Below are 22285 nucleotides of genomic sequence, written 5' to 3'. Positions count from 1 at the left end.
GAGTAAATAATGAGAATTAAAATGTTTGGGTGAACTATCCCTTTAAGGGCTCTTGTCAGATCTGGATGAATTTGTCAATAAGAAGAGAGGTTTGGAAACACTTCTAGTTATTACCGTTAAAATGTCCTACAAAGTCATTGTATATATAATGCTGAAATATAAACCAAAGCAAGATCATGCTTTATTAATGCCTACTTTTGTTATTTCATAGCTTTTAAAGTACTGTGTGGATTCTTATTTCAGTGTAGTTACAGTTTTCAGTGTTGAAAGAATTTGGGTAGTTAGTTCTGTACAGCAGTACCGCCACTCTCTAAATGCAGAGTACGCAGCCTAGTGTGTAGGGTACCAACTCCGGTCGTGGAACATTCGCTGTGTCTGAAACCGCCCCATCCACTATATAGTGCATTTTTGAGTGTCCGCCATTTTGTAGGAGTGTCTGGGTTCTGATTGAGCCACTTCCCTGATTGAGTGCCCTATTTTATTCATTCATTCTTACCCACTCTTACTCTAATTTCAAGTGTGCATTTGATGTAGACTTGACAATGGTTAATTGCCCACAATCCACCAAAGACGTACCAGCTGGGAGTTTACTGCTCGTGTTATTTCATGCTGAATGTATTAAAAATATATATTTTTTTAATTAACCCTCTGGGGTCTGAGGGTGTTTTGGGCACTGGAGAAGTTTTGAAATACCTTGACACTTGTGCTTTTTTCAGTTGCTTAAAAACATATTAATGTCCAATGTCTGATAACACTGTATTCAGCACAAACTGGGCTACAATAATATGTGAGCAACATGTATGTACACTTTGTATTTTTGAGAAAATAATATTTATGCGTGTTTTTTGAAAAACAAATATTTTAAGTCACTGAAATAAGGCCATATAACACATACTAAACATTTGTCCACAAGCCTTTTGAGAACTGGATCATGTAGCCTAGAGTTTTTGCTACAAAATGATGTGAAAACCATCCTGATCACTCATTCATACAAAACAATATAGTAATTGAACTTTTGTAAGACACTTTTATTGTTGAAAGCTCATATGGGAGGAGGCATGAACTCTCATGAATATTGCTTGTAATTCACACCTGTTGAGACGAAAGATGCTCCCATGGGCCTATCAATGAGGAATGTGACAGAAAGAGAATTAATGTGAGGAGACTTAATGGTCAAAATCAAGTTTTAAGTTAAAAGAAGTCTGACTATACATTTTTTTTTACTTAAAGGCTTTACTTAATTTTAGATCTACACTACCATTAAAAGAAGTATCTTCTGCTCACCAAGACTGGATTTATTTGATCCAAAATACAGAAACAACATTGTGTGAACCTTTTACAATTTAAAAGAACAGTTTCTATTTGAATATATTGTAAAATGCAATTGTGATCAAAGCTGAATTTTTGGCATCATTACTGCAGTCTTCAGTGTCACATGATCCTTCAGAAATCATTATAATATGCTGATTTTCTAAATATGGGCATTTTACTCATTTAACCTGAACACATATTTGCAAGCACAAGTATTGATGATAATGAGGCAGCATAAACACTAATAAAATATATTCTAAACATTCATATAATTTTATATCATATATATATCATACAGCATACAATTTAAATGCCTGGTTTAGCTGAAACAGCATTTAAATGTAACAAACTTGCTTATTAGGACCAGGGATGTCCCGATACCACTTTTTCCACTTCCGATCCGATAACGGAAATCTCAGTATTGGCCGATACCGATCCCGATCCGATACCAGTGTTTTATTGCATAATCAGTTTATAATATCTTTACATTATTGTGTGGAAATAATTGGGTGTACTCTTTAATATGTAAAGAAACACAAACCTCTACACATTATTTCAATATAAATGTGTAGCTTATTAAGAAACACTTTATTATTAACTAGCATACTGGATACTGGCACTCCCTGAGTTCTGATTACACGCACCTGCATATCATTAGTGGCTAATCAATGACTGCATAAATACCCCGCTTTCTCTCTCTCTCTCTTTCTCACTTTCACACTCTGTGCCTGTTCTCATCGATAGTAGAAAGTTCTGGAGTCTCAGAAATACTATGTCAAACATGTGTCTTCATTATTGCCTGCAAGTATCATACAATTGTTGTAAGTTATCTCTTTCATCGTGTCTATACACTGTCTGGATATTACTTACCTGCTGTTTGCCACTCTGCTTAACTGGATTTACTCACAATGTTTACATCACTGTTTCAATCCTCTTCTCAATAAACCCTGCAGAGTTCATATCTCTGCTGTGAGTCTCTCCATGACAGCTTTAACTTTTAAACCCTCACCCTTTTTATTCACAGTTTAATTCGCTTCTTATTTATATTCTGGTTAAATGCACCTCCAGTGCCGTTCTAAGTCCATATTATAAGTGAACCGAACTGCTGAGCATCTACATCTGAGATGTTCGTTTGTAGCGCTCAAATATTGTGCACGTGTGAAGGCTATAAATAGCCGTGTGTGTGTGTGTGTGAGCGTGTATTTATCACTTTGTGGGGACCAAATGTCCCCATAAGGATAGTAAAACCTGAAATTTTTGACCTTGTGGGGACATTTTGTCGGTCCCCATGAGGAAAACAGCTTATAAATCATACTAAATTATGTTTTTTGAAAATGTAAAAATGCAGAATGTTTTCTGTGAGGGTTAGGTTTAGGGGTAGGGTTAGGTTTAGGGGATAGAATATAAAGTTTGTACAGTATAAAAACCATTATGTCTATGGAAAGTCCCCATAAAACATGGAAACACAACGTGTGTGTGTGTGTGTGTGTAAACCGAAGCACCATTCACTAACGGGCTGAAGCTGCGCGTGCATTTATATGTTTACTTATTAAACACAGCATATTGCAATTCACAGAGCTATCGCGTGTCTTCAAGTGGCTTTGAATAAAATGCACGAGTCATATGAACCGCTTCAATGGTGTTTTAACAGTTCTTTTATGTCATTTTTTAAGCTTGACAGTAACGAACATGACTAACACAGAGTATCGGATTTGGGTCGGGCTCGTCAGACCGATACCCGATCCGTCTAAAAACGTCAATATCGAAGCCGATACCGATCTAGGTATTGGATCGGGACATCCCTAATTAGGACATATTGCAATACTCTGAATCCTGGCTGGCAAGTCTGGAAACAGTCCCACTAGTAAAATATGTACATGTTTATATAAAATAACATGTCAACTAATGAAAACTAAATGACTTACTCGTCTGAAATTGTATCCTCTGCTGGATTAAGTCTCTCTTCAAAATACAAATGTTCATCAGAGCTGCCCGCTCTTCTTTTGAGGAAAATGTTAACTCTTCCTTACTATGCAGGAGCTTCCTCCCTGTGTATCATTACAAACACGCAGTAAAGTGAATGAATTGTGTTTACATCAAACCTCACAGTCGGGGTCTTTACCATTTGCCTTGATCGCTTCAGCACATTAGCGTATGAATGGCACGCTCTGCTGGTGGGTGTGATCACATTAGAGATAATTAGATGAACCAGTAAAAAATGTACATCGCATCGTTTCATACAGATTACATTGCAGGAGAAAATTTGTTTGAATTGTTTTAGTTTTATTTAAAAGTAGAAATTTTAAGCTTTCTTTTGACATATGTTTCATGTTTGTGTGAAAAGTGTTCATGGAGTTTAAGTTCATTTTTGTGACGTGTTTCTGAAATATGCTCGTGAACACAGACACTGCTGAAAGCTCACCCTTTTTATTTTCTTTATTTTACAAAAGCACAAGATTTTGTTGTTATTGTGAGTGTACACAAATAAAAGTATACCCTTTATAGTCTCTAATGATGTCTTACACTTATCTGTATACCCAAATATGATGGATTATTTAAAGTTGTTTCTGCTGTAATGACGAAAATATCCAGCAGTCCGTCGACCTCAGAGGGTTAAAATAACATAAGAAAATATAGCATACAGACACATTTTAAAAATGTGTTTATCCTTTACATACAGTATATATAAAAAATGACAAATAGAATGATTTTTTGTATTGATATTGTATTCCTATATAACTTAATAAGAATAACAAGGCCTTAATATTTTAAAGTGCATATCTGACATGGTTTCTGCGACAGCCCCAGAGCCTTGACACTCGGTGTATACGTCAGTGTCCCCCCAAATGTTCAAGACATGGTTACAGCCATGGTTAAAAAGACATTTCTGTAAAAGAAAGGTGAAGTTGTTTAGAGACCTCTCTGCTGCCTCAGTGAGGAGGAGGAGGGGAGAGCAGGGAGGGGAAGTGGAGATGGATTTCTCGTAAATCAGCCCTGACCAATCAGAGCGCAGCCGCACTCGACATGGCAGAGAGCCAACGGGATCAATTGTGAGCGGTACACACTGACTAAAGGAGAGGGAGAGGAGTGACTGAACGTACTGTTGTGTTAGTAAATGAGTATTAGGTGCGAAGTTCAGAGGAGCATATGGATTCTCTCGCTTTATGCATTTGAAAAACAGAAGCCTGCATAAACACTTAACTGGTATGTTATCTCTCTTTCTCTCAGTCAGTAAATCTACTCAGTAAATGTTAGTAACTTTTGTATGTTTGCTAGATTAAATATGTTACTTTTGGCATCATTGTTAAGATGAAAGCAAGCGACTATTGGAAGCATGGCTGAAATTTTTAATTAAAAAGACAGCACAGGCACTCTTGTCTCATGATTTTATTTTTTGCTCGTGTGAAACAGGTCTCAGTTTAAAATTTGAGGAACTGTACAGCAGGGTTGCCAAGTCCTCGGTATTACAGTGGAATTGAACAATTTTTAAACTGTTTTAATCTGGGTTTTTTGTTTCCTGTGGTTTAAAGGTTTGAAAAATTGCATGAATTATATTTTAATTAAATGTTTGCATGGGATACTTTGCACTACCCAATTTGTATTCTTCCTGTGGCGGGACTGTCTGCGAAGATGGTTAACCGTGTAGGGAGGGGCTCTCTGATAGGGAGACTGTATGACAAGGACCAAGACATTTCAAAGCATATTAATAAAACCCTAAAACTGTAAATAGATTAGTTTAAAGGAATACACCCCATTTCCCTGCAGTCAGTATTCAGGTAAGATGATTTCTTTTTTTTTCTTTTTTTTTTTTTCTTTTCTTTTCTTTTTTTATGGAAACATTGAACTGCTTACTATACTGTGAATTAACTGTTGAAATGGTGTTCAAAGCATGATGGGGAATGTAAAAAAAAAATATGGTGTGATATAGTGATGTATTGTAAACATTTTATTGGTCATTTGTCTTGTTTTAGGCTTTGGTTATTATTGGGCTGTCTTTTTAATTCACTCCTTGCAGTATTAAAATAGAGGTTGTTTGTCTTCGTGTATGACTTTGTGGATGTTGCTATATTGTTCCATTGCTCATGTATTAATTGTCTATAAAGCAGTTATAAGATTAGTTTTATTCCCACAGTTCTGATTCCTCTCAGGAGTCATTTTGATGATGTAACTACCTCTATTAGGAATCAAAATGGACGATTCTGCTCCTTGCAGCCAATGAGCAGTTGGCAGCATTTATACGTATGACGTGATCCAGTTTTAGATGGAGGCCTGTTTTCTCTTAGTTTAGAGGTATGCAGCTGTAGAGGGACAACAGGAGAGAGAGAGATGGAGAGATAGAGTGGGACAGATTAACTAGGGTCATTTGAAGTCTCGCTGATGCAACAGGCTGTAACTGCGTGAGATTTCGCAGAGTTTCCTACAGGCTAAAAAGATCTTTCCAGTTGAACAGCAGAATAAGATACATACTTATTTTAATTATTACAAGTTCTTGTACAAAATCTAGTGTATCTGTATCATGACAAGGTTTCTGTTATAATGATCTCATCATGTGTAATGCAATTAATCTGATGACTCATTTTATAAATGTAACTTTAAATGCGTGGTGCCAAAACCCCATGATGCAGGGCGAGTTTAACACCAAAGTTTAAAGAAATCGCTCACCCCAAAAATTATAATTCTCTCATTACTTACTTACCCTTTTACCGTTCCAAACTCATATTAATTTCAGATATTTTGATGGAGATATGATGTGAAAATATCATACAATGCAAGTAGATGGGGTCAAACACTTCCAAGCTCCAAAAGGGAAGTTCCTCCCCTAAAATGATCCTATTGCTTCAGAAGACATGGATTAAACCACTTTAGTTGTATCTTTATGCTGCCTTTATGTCCTTTTTGGTGCATGGATGTGTTGGTCCCCATTGACTTTTATTGTATGGAAGTATTCCCATTATATCCATCAAAATAGCTTCATCTATGTTCCGCAAAGGGAAGAAAGTCATAAGAGTTTGAGGCAATTTTGAAATAATTTGCTCATTTGTGAATTTACTTTTCCTTTAATACTTATGGGTTATGGGGCTTGTTCAGATCCCTAACCCTTAGTATAAGCAATAGTAATAGAGATGCATACCCTACAAGCATCACAAACAAAAAAAAATCTGTTTTTGCAAACAATGAGGAAGTTGAGAAAAAAAATATTTAACCACACGTTGTGCACTTCTACTGAATTTGGTTTGAAAATGTATCAATCAAAAAAGGAAAAAGATCTTCTCGATATGTTCAACTCCCACAGTTACTCACATTATGGTAGTGTGAAATAGTCACTAGTGTTGGGCTTATGATAACAAGCTAACTTTGTGTAATGACTCAGAGATGCAGCTCTGATATAATGTCTCAATGTGGTCTTTTTTGTTACGAAAATGAGTCCTTAATCAGATTTAGCTTTAAACTGGTTTGCTTGTGTGTCTTGTGAGCCACACCTTGTTTAAAAGGGGGAACAGCATCTAGCTGTCAAACAGTGTCAACAGAGATCAACCTTTGGGAAAAGGAAGTGTTAAAGAATAAAGTCTTTGTCTTGACAGCAAACACTGAGAGCAGTGTCCTCTGTTACTTTCAGCAGGTACAAAGTTCAGGCTTGGTGAGCAAATCACTGTTGTGTGATGGCTAAATGCATATGTATAACATCGCCATGTCTGAAGTGGTGTTGCAGCGGTATACCGGTTTCACGGTATACCACGGTAGGAAAATGTATGGTTTTCATACCATGTACATATGCTTATCTATAGGTATTGATAAAAAAAATATGCAACCGGATTGAGAATCTCACCTGTACATGCCCTTCTCCTTTCCTTGTCTGCCTGTCAGACTCGTCATCTTGCGCCACACAAACACATGCAGCTGATAAAATGTCGGAGAGAAGTGAGGCGAGGAGGTCTGACATATGTGAGTGTGTGTGAGTTAAAGTGTTTCTCAACTGGTGGGTCGCAGGTCTATTCGGACTGAGTCGCGGACAGCAGGGAAAGAACAACGCCATGGTTCTCCCATTGAAGATATTTCGGCGGCCACCCAAGTGATAGACTATTTCGGACTGCCAATATTTTGTATCAACGGCAGTTTTAGTTAGTTTCAAAATGTTTCAGCTAGTATTTATTTTTCATACATAATATTATTTGTTATTATTATTATTATTATTACTATTATGACTAGCTACACTGACATAACCATGGAAACGAGGAGCCTTACCTTCTGTGTAATATGTATGTTCTGTTTGAAATTAGGAAACAAATGGTTAATAATGGGCTCATTTATGTAAATATACTCTTCATTTTTTAAAAGGTTGAGAGAAAACTTCCTGTTGCTTTTGTTGTTGACGTCAACACCAAAAATAATGTCACTTGATGCATGTCCTTGTACTTGAAAACCATGAACAGAACTATGCAACATAAAAGGAAATGTGACCCAGGATACATTAAATACAGGTTATGTTTTTACTATGGTGGGTCGCCACTTGATGTCCAATGTAAAATCTGGGTCCTGAGGCAAAACCAGTTGAGAACCACTGAGTTAAAGGTACCGACAGGAGCAGTCTGGTGATGTCATGCACCTACAGTATTATGTTCATCTTTAATAATCATAGGACATTACTTTAAACATGTCGACCGGTGTCTTTTTGCTGACCTGTCACAAGTAGCGTATATCTTCATGAAATCTTTTAAATGTGATCGTAAGAAATTGATCGACGACAGAAAGTAATTAAAATGTTGGTTGTTTGTTACCAAAATAAACTAAATAATATGCATATATTCCTGTAAGCAAACAGGGACAGATCACATATTACGGGAAAACCCACCATGGCAATAATTCGTTTCTCCTCCATTTCATTTTCTTTGGAACTAATGTTTGGTGGGAATCAAAGTTTACACCGTTGTGTTCTCTAGACTTTGCTAGAGCGGAGCACTTCTATATTCCAATAGGTTGCTGCCGAACTGCATCAAAGCTCATTACCATAATGTTGCCCGCACTTGAACTTTCCTCTGACGCCCACCACGGACACAGCGTTTCACGCCGGCGAGAGACGCTGGCTGCCATAGAAAACGTATGACTTCCTGTCGATTTGATGCTCTCGACACCTCTGGTCTAAACGCACCATTAGTAGTTAATTTAACATGCTATGCTAACATGTAAACTTACATGCTTTAGTTATATAACATGTTATAGTTACATGTAATTTTTTATAATGTTTATTATTCGGTTTATCATAATTCTGTTGGCTTTCTTATTTATTTTCAAAAGGGAAACTTTTTTTCACAATAATTCATGATTCAATTATAATAAAGCGTATGTTCAGTTAAAATAAAAATAAAAAACCCTTCTGTTTTCACGCCTTTAAGGGTCATTGCAACTGATAATAATAATAATTGTGTAATTACGTATACCTGTGATATTTTATGAGACCGTTATCATACTATGAAAATCTCATACCGTTGCAACCATATTCTGAAAGAAAATATTGACCCCTTTAATTTAGCATTACCAGCACTGGTTTGAGAAGGCTAGGTGTGTGATAACAGAGTGGTTATGTTCAGGCTATGTGTGTGCATGAGAGCAAGGCCGTAACCAGGAGTTTTCAAATACTGTGGTCAAGTTATATCCATTTATATATTGCAGGGTCATTGGCTGCAAAGCTTGAACCTTCTGACACAGTGAGTGTCACATCTTGACTGTCTTGGGAGGGCCCTTCACCTATTATTTCCCTCTTTTCTCCTTCTAACTCTTTCTCCTCCTCAACTGCCTGACTTCTCTCTCCTGTCTCCTCTGTTGAATTTAACATGATAATAAAATCATGGGCCCTCCCAAGACCAATTGGTCAGTTATTTAGACTTGTTTTATTATTATTATTATACTGGCAATAACTGACCATAATATAATTCAACAATAGGTTATGTTTGGGCCATGCTTATTAAAAGGATAATATCCCACAATATCACTTCACAACACATTAATTATCCATATAATATTTAGCTTAATTGTCAGTGCAGATTAGCTAGCTGCAACACTGGATTTCAGCATTTCAGTAGGATATAGGTTTGAATCTCATTGGTAGCCCTATTGCATCTCATATTGTAGGCTATTTGCTGCATAACCATTAACTTTCTCACCTTCCCTCCTTCTATTTGTCTGCTCATCTTATGCTGGCTTTCCAAACGATCATTTAGTTTGTTGCAGCCTTTTCATTTTCGGTCATTTGAATGAAAATCACAGGCAGAAATTAACATGGCGTCAAGTTTATTTTGAACAATGGATTTGTGGGTATTGAAGTTTATGTGAGCTGTGCGAGACATTTAATTGGTTTAGGAAACACTCCGCTACAGCCGACTACTTTCGTTTTGACATGACAGTGGTATCTGCAAGTACGTGTCACGTGACGGTCCGTTGATGCAAGGATAATTGTCTCGTCGGCTATTTTCACTTCACAATGAAACGACACTTCAAGAAAAAAATACCGAGGACATGACCTCTGTGTCCTCAATGGTAGTTACGGCCATGCATGAGAGTCATTCCATGGGTCTGTTTTGTTTTATGGAGAAGTGTCATTTTTTGGGAATTAAAATATGTTCTGCAAGCTAAATATGCAGAGACTGTTATAACTAAGCCATTCATATGTAAACACGGTAGCTCTGTGGTGCTATCAGAATATTGCTGTGTTTGGTTTAGCATCTTAAAGGGTTAGTTCACCCAAAAATGTAAAATCTCTCATGATTTACTTCCCAGATGTGTATGACTTTCCTTCTTCAGCAGAACGAAGAAGTCAGAAGAATTTTATAAGCCCATTTCAGCTTTGTTTGTACACATAATGCAAGTAAACTGGTGCCATCAGGCTGCTGTCTGTTTGACGGTCCAAAAGGCATATTTAGGCAGCATAAACATAATCCACCCGACTCGATAAATTAATGTCTTCTGAAGCAAATCGATAGGTTTGTATAAGAAACAAATTGATAATTAAAATGTTTTTAACTTTAAATCATTGCTTCCGGCCAGCGCTGGATTGCTTTTTGAAATTACCTAACTATTACATGACCTTCGTTCATCTTTTGTATACAAAGCGCAATCTTTGTACCAGCTTGTACCAGACTTCTCGTGTGAACGCGCCATTGTGCTTACGTCACGTGACGGTAATGTGATGCGTCAACCTCTGGCAGGGAGTGATTTTTTTTTTTAAGGTTAATATAGTTTCAATTATCTATTTATTTTTTACACAAACATATCTATTAAGTTCAGAGACATTAATTGATTGACTGAAGATGTGCAGATTACTTTTATGCTGCCTAAATATGCCTTTTGGGCCATCAAAAAGCCAGTAGCCTGATGGTACCCATTTACTTTCACTGTATGGACAAATAGAGCTGAAATGGGCTTATAAAAATCTTCATTTTGGTTTTTCTGAAGAAGGAAAGTCATACACATCTGGGATGGCTTAAAGGTAAGCAAATAATGAGAGAATTTAGATTTTTGGGTGAACTAACCCTTTAAGCAGCTCAACAGTACAGGAGCAACATTAACACAACCAATGGCATAAAAACAATCCAGGGGCGATTCTAGGATTTCAATCTTAAGGGGGCTAATCCCCCAGTGGCACTATAATATGTGCCCATTTAATGAATTCCACTCTGCAGAGAAAGTGTTTTGTTTATTTTTTAACTTTTTACATCAAGCTATTATTCATTCAGCATATTGTAATTTTCTATAAGTAACACTTAAACGTTATAAAATAACCAAAACTACTTGAAGGACCATAGACATAGATAAACCATAAAGCTGTCTATTTATTGGCAATACGTTTCATCTGTCCTAATCATTCCTATTTTAGCTCTCCATTTGTAGATCATTAATCCATAATTATTAAATTAATTAAACCCATTATTACAATAAAAATCACATTAAGCTTGGTTACTGATTTTATTTAGTGGAGTGAATTAACTGCTGATGATGTTTTCCTCTGTCATTCGTTTGAGACTCAAGTCTTTTAAAACATTCAAAAGATTAGTTCAGTTTTGTTAATTGTGGCATAAATCATTGAGTGACCATATTTGTAAATTACACTTTCACGCCAGTAGGCAACAAATGAAAGTCTGTTATGTGTTTTGAGTGAGTCATTAAACCATTGATGAAGACAGTCATTCAAGACTGAAACAAGTCTAATTATACTTATTATTAAAATCTGTGTCTACTTTGAAACTTCCACAGTATTTGTTGACATTTGTGGAAAAACACGCGTGATCTCTAAAGCAAATCTGTCTTTTTGTGAACTGCTGTGCATGCCTTTCAAGTAGTACAAAAAAGACAACAATATTTGCCTTAAAATAATTTAAAAATGTAATTACGTCCTCATATCATTGTAATGTGATCAATCACTTTTACTCATAATTCATCCAGTTTATTTTTTTCCTTGTTAAACGAGATTACCTAACTAAACTAACAAAATTCCTCATCTCCTTCAGTTGCTCAAGAGACGCTGTTCCCAACTTGTTCACGAATTGTCTTATTGAAACTCAAAATACCGACTTGTTCAGTGAAGGACCGTATTCGGTCTGTGGGTGAAACTATGATATGCTACTTCACAGCCTGCACTCAAATGCTATTGGCTTGCGCTATAGTAGTCTTTACAAGTGGGATAAGCCACCAAAGCATTCTTGTGCATAGCACTAGCAGTGTTGCCACTGTTAAAGAGCTCACAATGGGTAATCACACATGTGCATACTGATTGTAAAGTCACAGTTTAAGGGAGACTGAGATCACATTTAGAGGGGTCTGAAGCCCTCCTAAATTGGGTCTAGCAACACCTATGGGACTGTATGTTTGCCTGACCAATGGAAGATGGGCCTGTATGTTTGCCTGACCAATGGAAGATGGGCAAGTGTTCGGGAAATCTGTCTGAGTTATTTTTGTAATTCCGTTTGATGCGTAGAGGCACAGAAATGACATACTTCACTTTGAAGCACTATGAAGACAAATTCTGCTATGTTCATGTGAGCAAATGTGAGATTGATTAATTGATTTACTCCCTCCTGTTTCTTTGTGGTTTGTAGATTTTCAAAGATGCAGAGGATATTAAACTCCACCGTCCCATTCTCCCATTTGGTCCAAAGTGATATCAAAGGTTTCAACTCCAGTCCAGCCTCCCTCACAGAGAGAAAAGGAGGAGAGGTTGACAAAATGGATCCGTTGACAAATCCCTTCCTTTGGAATGTCATCTGTCAGGGAACTGCCAAACATGTGGACACATCCTGGACACATGGGATGGAGAAACAATCCATTATTGCCCAGGCAGAATGTAAGTACTGACTTTGGGACAGCATGGACTGGGCTGACAATTGTATTGATAATTCAGAACAATAATCTACACACCGTAGAATCAGCATAGAAAATGTACCCAAATATTCTTAATCCTAAGGATAAAATGACTCTTAATTGAATAAAGAGTGAATTGCTGAATTGTTTTCCTCTTTGTATAGGTGAGTCCCAGGATTCACAGGAGTTCTGCCCCAATGGCAGGTAAAGATGTCCCACAGTCACCCATTTTCTATAATTAATAAGGAATACTTTTATCACTACAAACTAGGTAGACTTTCTCCTGTATCTAAAGCATTTCAACAATCTTTTTCAGCCACAAAAATGGCCCACATATTAGAGGGTTCACCTCATCCCTTCTTGGCTCCATCTCCCACAGTCGGGCCAGAAAGAAGCGGCGTAAGAGACAGAGGCGGCAGAAACGGGGAGAGAAGGAAAACCAGCAAAGAGACAAAACACACACTGGAGTGCCAGAACAGGACAGTGGAGAGTGCCTTTCATCCCTTAATCAGGTTAGACTGAATTTAGATGCAATTATCATAGACTTAAGGGACAGAAAGGTAAATATACTGTATATAAGCATATAGTATGGAGTAAAGGAGCATAAATCAAAGACTTGGGTTTATGCTTTGTTTAGACTGTAGCTTATGTCCAAGAGGAAAAACAACAATTGGCTAACTACTGAGTCTCACAAGCTAAACAAAGATTGCCTTTGCTCTGCTTAGAGACCTGAAGCAAAAGACCTAAGAGGAACACTGATATTCATACATTTGCTTACATTCATGATATATCAACTTCCTTTAGTCTATCTAGTGCTTGGCAAGTGTCTTTCTAATTGTCCAATCACATTTATTGTTCATTTGGTTTAGGTTAGAGACCAAGTGTGCAGTAGCAGTACATACAGCAGCAGTGCCCTTAGCACAGAGAGGGTGTCTGTGCAGGAAACAGAAGGCCCATCGTACTCTTATCAGTGGGATCCCCAACGGACCTCCTTATCGAGAATCTCCTCCTGCCAGAGCTATGCCCATGAGAGCCAAGAGCTGAAGTCTCCACTGAGAAGTGAGAATGAATGTCCCCTGGCTGTGACGGCCCTGAGGAACTACGTTACTACAGAAGATCGCTGCTTTGTATACAGCTTTATCAAAGATGTGGTGAAAGAGGAGAACGAGAGGGATGCGTACGAGAGAGAGGAGAGTGACAAGATCGAAGGGATCCTGTTTAAAGAGGTGATTTTAAAGATGCTACAAAACCACTGCAAATGTACATGGTACACATACAGTACGAGGCATATTGAAATTGGGACATGGATGAACTTGTACTGAAAGAGCGTGATGCAGAGACCAGTTGTCTTGCATGCTAAAATGCTAATTTACGGATGAGTAATCATACAATCATACAAGCACACACAACCCCAACACCTTTAGAAAGAAAATAAAGATAAAGACAACAATACTAATACAGAGAGGAAGAGAGAGAGAGAGTGAGAAACACAAGCACACATGCCTGCATGTGTACACATAGCCAAAAGTTGACTTGTGGTTGGCGATTTCCTGTTTTGCTGCGTTCTGCAAGGTTTCGTGTTTACCTCACCAGCCTAGTTCTTCTCGGGGAGTTTCCTCCCAAAGAGAAATAAGCAAACACCGATAAACTTTTCATACACTCACTGTACAGGTCATGTGTTTTAATATCTTTTCGGGCGATAATGACATGAAGAAATATCATATTTCATATCCATGTCATTTTTTGAGTCATACTTCACTCTCAAAACAAAAGAAAGTAAATTATGTTATTAATATATTTTTTTAAATAAGATTTGTTGCATTCTGAAATAATTTTTTTCTTTACAATACTTTACAAATGTACTTTGCAATATGGATATTATTTTAATTAATATCTAATATTTAAATATGATAATGGCCCTAAAATAGGCTTACAATTTGGGTTGAAATATGACATAGTTTTCTTGAGATTCACGCTTGAATATTTGAATAGTAAGAGGTAACTACGCAGCACTATACATGCATGTAGACGCCTTGTGTTTAACACACAGTTAGGAGTGCTTTCATAGAATAAACGATTATGGCTTCTTAACATCTCAAATCCCTTGTTGTAGGGACTACAACCGGTGAACTATGAGTATAGAGAGGGACGGGAGTATGAACGCAGTACATTTCTAAAGCAGGGCTCCTTCGGAGAGGTCTACAGCATCAAAGACAAAGGCACCGGCTTCACGTGTGCTGCCAAAAAGGTATTTTTGACCACTGTGATATCCACAACTTTTAGTGGCTATTGCTGAGTCTGTGTACGTTTGATCCGTAAATGTGTTTAAATGTGTTTTCAGGTGCCGTTAGTGAGCTTCAGCAGTGAGGAGGTGGGCTCGTGGAGTGCCCTGCAGTCTCCTCATGTGGTGGAACTCTTTGGAGTGGTGCGTGAAGGTCCATTCATCATCCTCTTCATGGACCTCAAATCCAGTAAGAACACAAAAGTACATTAATTGACGCTTAAACGCAGGGTCCAAAAGTTACACTCGCCAAGTACCGAATGCAAGTAAATTTGGCTATGGTGAGTAAAGAAAATTATTTGTTATTTTTATTACTGGTTAAACAAAAGTTACTGGTCATTTGGCTGGTAGATTTATTAGGAACTGCAACACAATAATACATTGCTCATTGCAAGAACAATTGTCTGATTGTTTTTTTTTACCTGATGAAATAACATGAGCGATATCCAACTACTCTACTAAAGTGAATGTGCTTTTTGCCATGAAATGAACAACAAATAAATAGTCTCATTATCATAAAGACCGTAATGTATTTTTGTATAAAAATGATGTAAATGTAAATAAACAAGAAAAAGTCCTGCACACTGCTGCTGTTTGCAAATAGTATACAAATTATGAATACAACATTTCAGTCATGCAACCTTCGACAGGTATTTATTGCAAGCAGCAGAAGTGTGCAGGACTTTTTTTCTTGTTTATTAACTTCAATTTTCTCCTATGCACATGCTGATAATCTAACAGTGTGCAGTGTTTTTTTTTATTTTTTTTATTGTTTTATAAATATTATGTAAAATACAGTTTCATTGTCATAAGAAATAATTAAGGCCAGTAAATTTGATTAATTCACCATTAATTCAAAATTCATTTTGGACCCTGCATACGCACAACACACACTTTCTGATTGCCACAATTCAACACTTTTCAGTACTTGAGTTATCCAGTGTTCTGCGCAAAGGATGTTGTGGAGAGAAGGGAAAGCTGATTCCATGCTTTGATCTGCTCTTTTTGCACTCTGTTCAGGTTCTCTTGGGCAGCTAGTGGAGGAGAGAGGCCGTCTTCCAGAGGATCTTTCCCTGCACTACCTTCAGCAGGTACTGAGAGCGCTAGACCACCTGCATAAGAAGCGCGTTCTTCATCTGGACATCAAAGGTAATTATAGAATGTAGACCGGACTATGTACATTTCTGAAAAAGTTGAGTGGTTGAAGAGTGGGATTTGAAAGGATCTTTAAAAATACAGTCTCATAAACAAGTCACAAATGCTTGTGAATTTTGTTCTCTCCTCTCTTGACTAACCCAGGGTGTCTCAATTCACTTATGTGGAAAATTGACATCAGTGTCCCATCATTCTTGATTTCACTTCCCCCAGTGGTGTCTGTTCTCTCAGATCTGCTACAGTTCTTTGGAAACATGGTTATTTTCAAAGTTAACACACAGACATGTGCTAAAATATGACACATGGTTTCTATTGAGCTAGTTACCTATTGGCATAAACGGTATGATGAATTGCATTTGTTTTAAATGTGCAATTTAAAGATTCACTCTGTAACTTTTGTCTTTGTCATCTTGGGCTTACACTGACTCCTAGCAGCTTGGATCATTTAAAATCAATAGTTTTTAGTTGCAAATGGCATTGTAGAAATGTAGTATTCACAGTCAGTCGGGAATTTCCCACTGTGTGACTCATGTGGGGCGGGAGGGGGGGGGGTACAGAAAGAGAGAACAAGAGAAAGAAACAAGAGACTGGATGAAATGACCATCCATAATCCAGAAGGACTTAAATGAGAAGAATTGTCTTTTTAATCCATTTGAATTGATAAAGGAGAGTAAAATTGTAGCACTTCAACAAACATTTCTAGTCTGACACCTACAGTGCCATCTTGTGTTTAAATATACTGACTCTTTGATAATCAGAGTTCTAATCTTTTCTTTTTTTCTACAGTTGACATGTTGTGAGTTGCAGTTTAGAAACCGAAAGTCTTTCAGAGTCCTATTTTAACTTTTCCAAGAACCGCCCAATGCTAGAGCAGAGACTTATGGGAAGAGATGTGCCAACTGGCAATCTCACACATTTACAATTTATAGTCAACATGATATAAAAATGTATCCTTTTACTTTCTTAATACATGTTCATTGTATTATTCTGCAAAGCTTATCAGGATTACATTTGAGAAATGTGATGCTCGGAATCTTAAACTTTCCTTTTTGACTGATGTTACCTAGGCTACACAGGCTGTTGGCTAATGTTAACCTATTGATTAATGTTAAGCCATAGCCAAATAGCTGTTTAGACATTGTTTAGACTACTATTGTGCATAATGCAGTCTTCCTTAAGTCATGCAAGTAGTTAGCACATTAAATTAATGCTGCTTAATTTGAACATATACCGGCTACTTTAATAATAGCAAGTAATGATAGATTTGAAAAAGAATGGGATACATCAAGATGATTTCATAGGTGAACTTGACCTTCAATCTCCGCATCACAGTCCAGGAGTCTCATCAGAACTGGTTGCTGATGCTTTTTAAGGAGGGGAGTGATTTGAATCTCCAATTTCACTTGGAAATACGCCATTGCGGCAATACAATGGATTGTGAATGCTATCACAAATTGACTTAAATGACCAATGGATGCACTAATGTAGGCAGTGCCCTAAAACAAACAGAAACTGCAGCAGCTCGGAGTTGTTTTTGACAAAGAAGCTCACTTTATGTTCTTGTTTGTGCTCTCTTTCAGCCGATAATGTTTTATTGTCAGAAGATGGAAAAGATGCATTCCTGTGTGATTTTGGACAGTCAGAAAGATTAGATAAACAAGGACTTAGTTTTTGTCAAGGTAAGTGGTGATATCATAACAGCTGAAAACACAAATTTTAAGTGCGTTATTAACAAGTTATTATGTGTGTGTTTAGGGCTGAAAGGCACAGAGACTCATATGGCACCCGAGGTGGTGCTCAATGAACCACGTTCTTCAAAAGCAGACATCTGGAGTAGCTGCTGTATGCTTCTGCACATGCTCAACGGCTGTCATCCATGGACCCGCTATTATTCCCGTCCACTCTGCCTCAAGGTAAGGCATGATTGGATAATGTCTTACCATTTAAGTCAGCCCTTCCCACTTCTTAATGTCATTTTATTTTTAGTGTGCAAGGAATTGAGCTTATGAGTGAATGCAAATGATATTGGTTTCAGAACATTGTTGGGCCATTAAAAAGTGTACATACATTTTGTGTGTTGTAACAGATAGCTAAAGAGCCACCGCCACTGAGGGAAATTCCATGTGACTGCAGCTACCATACTGTTGATGTCATAAAAGCAGGACTTCAGAAAGAGCCAATCAAACGAGCCTCCGCCAAAGATCTCATTGTTAAAACGGCGAAAGCACTTAAAGAAGGTATCGATAAAATGCCATGCAACACACTCTGGAGTATTGTTTATATTTAAACAATATCACATGAGCAAGTGTGCTATTGTGCTGTATATCAGCACAACTTTGATTCAGCACAAGGCTGATATGGCACAACCGCACAATTGGGAATGTGATATTGCTTATGTACAACAGTTAAACAAACAAGTAAATACTGTAATCTTAAATATCTCATGTTTAAAGCGTTCATGATATGAGGAATCAAACTTTCCTTGATCTTTTTACATATAAAAGGTAATTGTTCTATAAAAAACATACTGTAAGTTTCAAAACTCAAAACTTCCTCCTCAGTGTAAAAAGAGCATTTGTTGAAACTAAGCTGCCAAAACAACTCATTATCTACTTCCTCCACATTGTGATGTCACACTGTGGTAGATACTTTATTTGCATCGGACCGCCTCCACAACAACACATCAACACCTACTTTACTGGTGAGCAGTGAAGTGGCAAGAAGAGAGTAGGTCAGTTAAGGGCAGAGAGCCAATCATAACAATGGGCATTTACTGTCGAGTCTTAAAGGAGAAGCAGCACCAAAACGGAGAGTTTCTGTCAGAGTCAGAATGGCGGTGAAAAATTATGTTTTACAAATACCTCAAGGAACATATTACAATATTAAATAAAGGTATGTCATGACCCCTGTAAGACAAAAATGAGCCACTTCATTAATTTCTCCACAGTGAAAGAAGATCCAAAAGAATCCAAACCATCAAGCGCAACTCTACTCTCACTGCTCTCAATTCTGTTTTGAACTGGCTAGCTGTGCTTCGATCATAAGCAAATCAGTGTTTTTAACAAATCTTGTACGTGAACGAATTATGCTCATTCATCATTGTTTTGGTGGTGTTTTTAACAAATCAGTTGAGTCAACGATTCAATGACTCTACATAACAAAAATGACATTCATTTGTCACCACCTACAGGTGTAAATATGCGATCTCCAGAAATTATCAGTAAATGAATACAAAATGAATGATGAATCAAAATCCCAACCACTAAATGGAAAACCACAAACACTTAGAAGCAGAGTGATGCACAAAGTGTCTTAGTTCTGTTCATCCAATCAGATTTGAGAACCAGAGCTAACTGTTGTATAAATTAAGAACAAACATATTTATATATACATACACACACATGTATGTGTGTGTGTGTGTGTGTATATATATATATATATACATATTACATTCAGTAGAATACATTTAAAAATGTTTGTCATCAATTTATTTGCAGTCGGGGGACTCCGCAGCTCTGCAAGAGGAGGAACCTATCAGAAACCTTTGGCGAAGCCAGATAGACCTGACCCCACCCATTCGACCACACCTACCACATCCCACTACAGCACCTCCTCCCTTAGCTCTCAGATGCAGCGGATGCATTCAGAGCAAAATAGGAGAGATGCTGGTGAGGAAGACAATGAGAAACCAGTAGAAAAACAGTGCAAACAGACAGAAGAGGAGAGACTAGATGAGGGCCACTCTCCTCCAGAGTCACTGATCCACATTCAAGCCACTCCTCCTGACCCAAGAATAATCAGCAAGACTGAACCAGAACCCACAGTGCCTGAGCAAGAGCTATGGAGACTGGAGAGAGGTGAGTCACCAGTCATCATGTGATCACATTATGATCACAGTGGCCAGTGAACTTTTGCATCAATGAACTTTACTCCTTAATTACTAATAGTGACACTTTGTTTGTTCTCTCTTTCACTTTATCTGTAGATTTCTTCCTGAGCAGCCTTTCCCAGCCTCATTCTGCTGAGCTACAGGAGCAACTGCTTTCTTGCCTTGGTAGTGACTGCCTCTCAACTAGAGAATACTGGGACAAGAAGGTAAACAAACCCAGGCATCATGTCCAGAATGCTCATTACAAGGCAGCCTGGAAATTCCTCTAAACCTGATACATGTCTAATAAATACATTGTAGTTGTTAAGAGTGACAGCTGATTTCTGTCATCAATTCACACATCTGAAAACATTCACCTGTTGGCTGCTAGTAAATGACACAATTGAAGAATCTTAGTATGCATTCATAACCCAAAATGCCTGTAAAATTCAAAGGGTTTATTGGCTTTTTTTTTTTTACTCCAGGATTCAGGACGTTGGTCAGTCGGCCCTGGAGATGATCTCAGCTCGGGCGTGTTTTCTTACAACAGCCAACAAGATGGCCAGAGCTTCAGCAGGGACTGGCTCGTTCCCCCACATCAACCTCCCCGGTGCTTTGAGGGTGTGTAAACAAGTCCTAATCGCATAGGAGAAACGTAAACCATCGATATACAGTACTGTGCAGTACAGTACTGTACACCTAAGGTTTTTTACAAAAACATTTGTCTTAAGATGGTTATTTATATCTTCAGCTTTAGGATTGTCAATAGGAAATATGCAGTTTAGACTCCCAAACATTACTTTAGCAAATATAATGGAACAGAAAAAAGAACAGGGAATCCTGCAACAGATGGGATGACCCCAACAGAGCCCCCCACTGAACATCGAGTCAGTCTGGGATGACATGAAGAGATGAAAGAAATGGATACAGCCTGAATAGATAGAAGAACTGTGGAAAATTCCCCAAGATGCTTGGAACATCCTATCTGCCAAAAACCAAGAAAAACTGTATCCAGGTGTACCTATGATAATTGTGGCTGTTTTGAAGGCAAAGGTGGCCACATCAAATATGTTTTAGCGTGTTTTATGTTTACTTCAACTTGTATGATGTTAATTGATAAATGAAAACTATTTATCCCATTATTTTTGAAGAAATCCTCACTATGCAACAGTTTTCACAAGTGCCTAAATCTTTTGCACAGTACTTTATATCAAAGACGTCCTAGTCCAGATGAACCATTATTACACATAATGCAGTTAAGTGAGCTATGAGAAGAACAAGAAGATATTTAGATGCCATTAATCAGACAAGTAGGCAAGGTTATTTGTACCATGCTCATTTCTGTTCTTTGTTTCTTCAGGGGTGGATGTTTACATCAGGGACTTCGATGGGAAATGCTTTCATATTCGGGAGACGCCCAGGGTGAAAGTAGGCCACATTGCAAGAGGAATCAGCGATCAGGTAAAGATTGTATATACTCAATAATGCTGTCTCATTTAAATGCAAAATCCATATTATCTACATTACTGCTTTGTGTTTGCAAGTTATAACACTTTTCTATCTCGAGCAGATCTCAGAGAGCGTCTTCAGCCTGCAAACAGAGGATGGTTGCTTGGTGGCCCATGACAAAGAGGTTCAGGAAAAAAGCCTCTTCTTACGTTGTGTCCCCGCTCCTAATAGCATCCATCATCATCATCATCACAGGATCAACCCCTGCTGCACACTTTCCCCAGACTGTGAACACCGCTCTTGCTGCAAAATGTCATGGAGCTGGAGGATCAGAGAGGGGGTGCTGGAGACCATAGACTGATCCCTGTAGTCTCTGATCAGTTACTTTAAAACTTCCTTTTCCTGTCTTAGATGACTTGGAGAGTCTGTATCCATCTGTCAGAAATGTTTAGAGCCATTGTCATATCAGTTTACATTCTTACTATTTTAAAGTTGTTTAAAATAGCTATGCTGTTCTTGACTCCTTGTGTTGTTAGCATTCTCATGAGCATTCATGAAGTAATTTTATGCTTAATCGTAAGATACATTTGAAGGTTTTTGGTCAATCAAGTATATGCCTTAACCCCAAAAATATATGAATTAGTTTGTCAGAACGATCTACATGTGGAACATAGATGCATATCCAGGTGCCTGAAATTGTTTTTAGGAAGAAAAAAAATATATATATTTTTTTACCTGTATTTTTTAAGATTTATATTTTTAAATGTTTTATGTCTTTGTTAATAAATGAATTTAAGACTTTTTTTTAGCACTTGTCTTGATCTATGACTGGAAAAATGTTCAAAATTGTCATTTATAAAAATCTTATTAAA

The 22285-nt window shown here is 37.5% G+C and overlaps 1 protein-coding gene across 1 annotated transcript in view; it reads left to right on the top strand.

Moving 5' to 3' along the window:
• LOC127647720 (mitogen-activated protein kinase kinase kinase 14-like) overlaps positions 1-22182 on the top strand; it is a 35918-nt gene extending 13736 nt beyond the window's left edge. The window contains exons 2-16 of the mRNA XM_052132154.1: positions 12399-12643; positions 12825-12864; positions 12977-13172; positions 13530-13886; positions 14774-14908; positions 15002-15131; positions 15962-16090; positions 17677-17775; positions 17852-18009; positions 18183-18333; positions 19594-19953; positions 20082-20191; positions 20450-20585; positions 21325-21425; positions 21535-22182. Of these exons, the coding sequence (XP_051988114.1) occupies positions 12409-12643; positions 12825-12864; positions 12977-13172; positions 13530-13886; positions 14774-14908; positions 15002-15131; positions 15962-16090; positions 17677-17775; positions 17852-18009; positions 18183-18333; positions 19594-19953; positions 20082-20191; positions 20450-20585; positions 21325-21425; positions 21535-21774 (2577 nt within the window). The 5' untranslated portion in view covers positions 12399-12408 and the 3' untranslated portion in view covers positions 21775-22182. The remainder of the gene's footprint in view (positions 1-12398; positions 12644-12824; positions 12865-12976; positions 13173-13529; positions 13887-14773; positions 14909-15001; positions 15132-15961; positions 16091-17676; positions 17776-17851; positions 18010-18182; positions 18334-19593; positions 19954-20081; positions 20192-20449; positions 20586-21324; positions 21426-21534) is intronic.
• Positions 22183-22285: the final 103 nt, after the last annotated feature.

The sequence above is a fragment of the Xyrauchen texanus genome, chromosome 8, assembly GCF_025860055.1.
Source record: "Xyrauchen texanus isolate HMW12.3.18 chromosome 8, RBS_HiC_50CHRs, whole genome shotgun sequence".
Taxonomy (NCBI): Eukaryota; Metazoa; Chordata; class Actinopteri; order Cypriniformes; family Catostomidae; genus Xyrauchen; species Xyrauchen texanus.
This window is presented reverse-complemented; position numbering and strand designations above follow the sequence as displayed.